Genomic DNA, 7001 nt, shown 5'->3' with positions numbered 1-7001 from the left:
AAAACCTTGCTAGCGCCCGTTTCATTTGTGTCAGAAATGGGCCTTTTTTACTAGTCTGAAATAATATAATAAAAACATCTTGTAAGATTATACAAAGATCTGAGCTCTACATCAACACTATTAACCCTTCTTCAATAAAAAGTTTCTAGCAACGAAAGTTTCTAACCCTCTATGAAATAACAAGAAATAATTGGGGCAAATTGGATTTAATTCAAATGTACTTGCGGCATCTGTGCATAAATGTTATGTGCGTCTCCAAAACGTGAGCATGGCGTTGGGAGAGTCTTGAGCGGATTACGATATTCCCACAATTTATGTGTGTTGTTATAAAATACGGGTGATAATGTGTAAAGCTTTGCATACGTCTAGGTGAAGTTATATTTATGCACCCTTGTGACTTCACCTGCAATTCTCATTAAATAAGCCCCTTACTATCTAACCCCTGTTACTCTATTTTGTCTATGTGTTCCACTTTTGTTTAACTCCTATGTTGTCTATTAATATGTTTTAGTGCATATTGTGATCACAATTTCAGTAGCAAAATATACCATATTGAATGATTTACTGCTGTAATGTATGTTGCCTATATTCAACTTATTCATTCTGTATAACACCTTGGGTGAATATTTTTTAAAAAGGCAGCAAATACATGTTTATTTTAAAATTTAAGGGGTTAATTCAATAAGAAGCTGCCCAAGATAGGCACCACAAATGCATTGAAATGATGATGTTACAATCGTTTGTGTGTAGAATTACTGGTTATCCAGATTTCATCAGAAACATTTTTTAAGGGCTTTTTTTACATCCTTGTTTTTTAGGCTATAAATAAAAGGGTTAAAGATTGGAATTAAAGTATTAATTAATATAGAAACAACTTTATTTATACCCATTGATTGCATGGACGGTGGTCTAAGATACACACATATCAAAGTCAGATAGAACAGACATACAACCGTGAGGTGGGAGGAGCAGGTGGAGAAGGCTTTACGTCTCCCCTCTGTGGAACGGATCCTCAGGATGTTGGTGATGATGTAGACATAAGACATGAGGGTTGAGATAAAACAGGAGAAACTTATGAACCCCCCCAAAATATAAGCTACACCTTGAACAGTTGAGGTGCTGGTGCAAGAAAGTTTTAGCAATGCTAAGAAATCACAGAAGAAATGATTAATCTCATTGGAGCCACAAAAAGAGAATCGAGGGATAAAAATAAGATACAATACAGGTAGCATAAACCCTAAGATCCAAATTCCTGTGCTCATCAGGATACAGACTTTCTGATTCATAATTAAATGGTAATGCAGGGGCTGGCAAACTGCAGCATAGCGGTCATAAGCCATGACTGAAAGAATTAAAAATTCCATAAGGGCCAGAGACGTAAAGAAATACATTTGTGTAAAACACCCATTCACAGAAACATGATGAGCCTTCCTTAGAAGGATATCCAGCAGTTTGGGAAGAGATACTGAGGTGGAAGAGATATCAAAGAAGGACAAGTTACTGAGGAAAAAGTACATGGGGGTGTGCAGGTGAGGGTCCAGGCACACAATGATGATAATAGTGAGATTCCCCATTAGGATGATCAGGTAAATCAATAAAAGCAGGAAGAAGAGAGGTACCTGCAGCTCTGGAAATTCAGGAAACCCCAAAATGATAAATTCTGTCACTGTGGTAGAATTAGCCTTTTCCATTGGTTTCTGAGTTTAAAACACCAATAAGCATTTAGAAGACATTCATCCAGTTTCATGAGTGAGAAGGCTTGTTTGAGAAGTCATCATAGTGTTTGGATTTTGATGGGGTTTTTAATTTCTCATAACTGATAATGTGCTTAATTCCTTACTTGCAAACTAACAGGAGAGTTTGCATCAGCTGAAATCTGGTAACCCACAGCAAGATCTTAATATTTATTCTCACTGTAGGTCCATTTGAGAATTGATCCCAGAGGTTGAATATATGTAATGACGGGCAAATACCTAACTGTGCTTTGTGCTTTCCTAATTGGTGATATTGTAAATGATGGTTATCAAAGACCAAATGGCTCATCCAATCTGTACACTTAAGATTCATGTAGTTTGGGCAATATGTGTATGGAAATTTCCATGAGTAACCCAACACCTACTCCCATTCCCCATAATTTCTATCTTGCTAGTGCCCTCCATATACTTCTTACAACTGCTTAAGCTAAAACCTTCAAAAGAGAGTAATTATATAAATGTTTTTTGGGGGGTATACATATCATCTTTAAAATGCAGATTCAAATGGGCTCATTTGAAGTTAAGTCATGCCCAAAATTATGCACGTTGTGAGCTGTCATACACTTGTACAGTAGATATGGTCAGCGCGTGTCAGTACTCAAATACCAGGCTACCCTTCAGGGGTGGGGTGATCACTGAGAGACCCACCCCACAATAGCCAGGCCCCCTGCAACCAGTCACAGAATCTATGACAAGGCAGAATTGGTGTGTAGAGCCTGAGCTCTTTCATTAAAACTTGGGGTCCATGGGTCAATTTTTGCAGACAATGGAAAAGGTGCCGGTACTCAGTACCCCCTCAAAGAATCCCCTGGATATGATTAGAGGTAAGATGTAGGCTGGAGCATTAAGTCACAATTTGAATGGGTCCTTTTACCCAGCAGTGGCAAGCAGTAACGTGTGCTTACAGCCGATTAAAATCTGCTCATGCGTCATGAGCTGATTTTGCATTGGTACATCAACCACTGGGGGTTGTTTTTAGGTGCAGAGTGAGCCTAGCTATACTAATTGCTTAGTGTGTAGGCATTACCATGGTCCGTGTGCCCTTACAGCCTACAAAATGGGAAGCACTAGGGCTCAGGCACTAATGTTCACATGCTAATGTGAGAATTAGCATGAGAACATTATTTCCCAAATGGGAACTTCAGCTTTTAAAGGTGCGGCAAAAAGTGGCCTCAGAACTCGTGAAACTCATGCCGGCCACTTTTTAGTGCATCTTAGCAAAAGGACCATACTAACAGATATGGCATCATGTCTATACTTTCAACCTAGGGACCCTGTTTATAAAGGTGCACTAGCGTTTTCAGCAAACACTAACTATGTAGAGATTCTTTACCAAAGGCGCACTAGCGTTTTTAGTGTGTGCTAATGATTGGTGTATGCTAAAAGCTAGAGACACCCATTGAAATAAATGGGCATCTCTAACATTTAGCATGTGCTTATTTTTAGCGCATGTTAAAAATGCTAGTGCACCTCTGTAAAAGGACCCCTTTGGGCGTCTACATGGTTAGCAAGTGGCAATGTTTAGTACATTAGCCAGTCTGGTACTGAAGATACCTCATCCTTTCCTTGAAAGATGGACACACATAGAAATGTAAAACAAAGGACCACAAGTCAGTGACAGAGATATAAAGGCAAAAATATTACATGTGCCCAATTTATGCTCACAATTTAATTAAATAATGAGTCAATTAGTTCTGATAATTTTCATTTTTTATAAATTTTAATTTTAGTACTTATATCCCACATTATAAAAAATATACTGTCAGTTTAATATTGCTTATATTACATATTCAGGATCAGAAAGAAAAGAAAAGAAAAAAAACAAAACCCCACAACCATACTAAAAGAAAAAATACAGTTAAGATTGGGTTCAAGAAACTATCATCTGAAATAATATTAAAAAAACATCTCGCAAGATTCTACAAAGATCTGAGCTAAACATCAGCACTATTAACTATAACAAGAAATTTATTGGGGCAAATTGGATTTAATTTAAATGTACAAGCGGCATCTGTGCATAAATGTTATGTGCATCTACAAAACGTGGGCATGGCGTTGGGAGAGTCTTGAGCGGATTGGGATATTCCCACAATTATGTGTGTTCTTATAGAATACAGGTGATAATGTGTAAAGCCTTGCATACGTCTAGCTGAAATGTTTGTTGCCTATATTCAACTTATTTTTGCTGTATAACACCAGGTGATAGAGTGGATTAGATAATTAGATAATTCAGATAATATAATTTCACCTAGATGTACGCAACACTTTGCACATTGTCACCTCCATCTTAACTATGTTATTTCTCTTTTCCAGAATTGGTGATCACCAATACGAAACGATGTAAACCACATTGAGCCTGCAAATAGGTGGGAAAATGTGGGATACAAATGCTACAAATAACTAAATAAATATTTATGCACCCTTGTGACTTCACGTGCAATTCACATTAAATAGGTCCCCTTACTTTCTAACCCCTGTTACTCTATTTTGTCTGTGTGTTCCACTTTTAACCCCTAGGTTGTCTATTAATATGTTTTATTGCATATTGTGTTCACAATTTAAGTAGCAAAATATACCAAATTGAATAATTTACTGCTCTAATGTATGTTGCCTATATTCAACTTATTCTTGCTGTATAACACCTTGGGCGAATATTTTTTAAAAAGACAGTAAACACATATATATTTATTTATGTATTTATTTAACAGTTAAGGGGTTAATTCAATAAGAAGCTGCCCAACATAGGCACCAAAAATGCATTGAAATGTTCATATTACAATCGTGTGTGTGTAGAATTACTGGTTATCCAGATTTCATCAGAAACATTTTTTAAGGGCTTTTTTTACATCCTTGTTTTTTAGGCTATAAATAAAAGGGTTAACGATTGGAATTAAAGTATTAATTAATATAGAAAGAACTTTATTTATACCCATTGATTGCATGGACGGTGGTCTAAGATACATACATATCATAGTCAGATAGAACAGACATACAACCGTGAGGTGGGAGGAGCAAGTGGAAAATGCTTTACGTCTCCCCTCTGTGGAACGGATCCTCAGGATGTTGGTGATGATGTAGACATAAGACATGAGGGTTGAGATAAAACAGGAGAAACTTATGGACCCCCCCAAAATATAAGCTACACCTTGAACAGTTGAGGTGTTGGTGCAAGAAAGTTTTAGCAATGCTAAGAAATCACAGAAGAAATGATTAATCTCATTGGAGCCACAAAAAGAAAACTGAGGGATAAATATAAGATACATTACAGGTAGCATAAACCCTATGATCCAAGTTCCTGTGCTCATCAGGATACAGACTTTCTGATTCATAACCAAATAGTAAGACAAGGGTTGACATACAGCAACATATCGGTCATAAGCCATGACTGATAGAATTAAAATTTCTGTGCAAGCCAGAGCAAGAAAAAAATACATTTGTGTAAAACACCCAGTCATAGAAACCCGATGAGCCTTTCTTAGAATGATATCCAGCAGCTTGGGAAGAGAAACGGAGGTGCAAGAGATATCAAGAAATGACAAGTTACTCAGGAAAAAGTACATGGGGGTGTGCAGGTGAGGGTCCAGGCACACAATGATGATAATAGTGAGATTCCCCATTAGGATGATCAGGTAAATCAATAAAAGCAGGAAGAAGAGAGGAATCTGCAGCTCTGGAAATTCAGGAAACCCCAAAATGATAAATTCTGTCACTGTGGTAAAATTAGCTTTTTCCATTAGTTTCCGCATTTAAAACACCAATAAGCATTTATAAGACATTCATCCAGTTTCATGAGTGAGAAGGTTTGTTGGAAAGTCATCATGGTGTTTGGAGTTTGATGGAGTTTTTAATTTCTCATAACTGATAATGTGCTTAATTCCTTACTTGCAAACTAACAGGAGAGTTTGCATCAGCTGAAATCGGGTAACCCACAGCAAGACCTTAATATTTATTCTCACTGTAGGTCCATTTGAGAATTGATCCCAGAGGTTGAATATATGTAATGAAGGGCAAATACCTAACTGTGCTTTGTGCTTTCCTAATTGGTGATATTGTAAATGATGGTTATCAAAGACCAAATGGCTCATCCAATCTGTACACTTGAGATTCATGTAGTTTGGGCAATATGTGTATTGAAATTTCCATGAGTAACTCAACGCCTACTCCCAGTCCCCATAATTTTTATCTTGCTAGTGCCCTCCATATACTTCTTACAACTGCTTAAGCTAAAACCTTCAAAAGACAGTAATTATATATATATTTTTTTTTTGGGGGGGGGGGGGGGAAGGGTATAAATAGCATCTTTAAAATGCAGATTTAAGAGGTTAAATGGATTCATTTGAAGTTAGGTCATGCCAAAAATTATGCATGTTGTGAGCTGTCATATCAGGGGCGAAGCTACGTGTGGCCATGGGGGCCTTGGCCCCTGTAGACTTGGTCATGGACCCCCTGCTGATGACCCTCTCGACCCCCCTCCCGCTGCCAACCCTCCCCCGCCATCGCCGTGGGCTTCCTTTGTTGGCGAGGGACCCCAACCCCCGCCAGCCGAGGTCCTCTTGCTTCATGCGCAAGGCTTCGTTCTGTTTCTGACATCCTGCACGTGCAGGACATCAGAAACAGAATGAAGCATTGCGCGGGAAGCAAGAGGACCTCAGCTGGTAGGGATTGGGGTCCCTCGCCAGCAAAGGTAGGTGACGACGGTGGCGGTGGGAGGGGAGGTTTGGCGGTGGGAGGGGGATTCGAGAGGGTCGTCGGCAGGGGGGGCAAAGTGGGGTGGTGGCAATGGCGGGGGGTGCGATGGCGCTGGGGGTGGGAGTAAAATGTGCCCCATTACCTGGGCTCTGGACCCCCCTCCCACCCAAGTCTGGCTACGCCCCTCTGTCATATACCTGTACAGTAGATAATGCTCCAGCCTACATCTTACCTCTGAATGGGTCCTTTTACCCAGCAGTGGCAAGCAGTAACGTGTGCTTACAGCCGATTAAAATCTGCTCATGCGTCATGAGCTGATTTTGCATTGGTACGTCAACCACTGGGGGTTGCTTTGAGGTGAAGAGTGAGCCTGGCTATACTAATTGCTTAGTGTGTAGGCATCACCGTGCACCAACCGATTAGCCCGTGTGCCCTTACAGCCTACAAAATGCGAAGCAGTAGGGCTTAGGCACTAATGCTTACGTGCTAATGGGAACGTCTTCGACTCCTCCCTCTCCTTCTCTGCACATATTCAGCAGACTGCTAAAACCTGTTGTT

At 39.5% G+C, this 7001-nt stretch overlaps 2 protein-coding genes across 2 annotated transcripts; both read right to left on the bottom strand.

The window, feature by feature from the left end:
* Window positions 1-773: 773 nt before the first annotated feature.
* Window positions 774-1691, bottom strand: LOC115457110 (olfactory receptor 1444-like). Its single transcript, XM_030186534.1, has one exon. It carries the CDS (start codon window positions 1689-1691, stop codon window positions 774-776), a length of 918 nt encoding a protein of 305 aa, XP_030042394.1.
* Window positions 1692-4570: 2879 nt separating this feature from the next.
* On the bottom strand, window positions 4571-5500 carry LOC115457109 (olfactory receptor-like protein OLF1). Its single transcript, XM_030186533.1, has one exon. The coding sequence runs from the start codon at window positions 5498-5500 to the stop codon at window positions 4571-4573; it is 930 nt and encodes a 309-aa protein (XP_030042393.1).
* Window positions 5501-7001: the final 1501 nt, after the last annotated feature.

The sequence above is a fragment of the Microcaecilia unicolor genome, chromosome 14, assembly GCF_901765095.1.
Source record: "Microcaecilia unicolor chromosome 14, aMicUni1.1, whole genome shotgun sequence".
Taxonomy (NCBI): Eukaryota; Metazoa; Chordata; class Amphibia; order Gymnophiona; family Siphonopidae; genus Microcaecilia; species Microcaecilia unicolor.
Note: the sequence above shows the minus strand (reverse complement) of the source record. Positions and strands in the feature narration are given on the sequence as shown.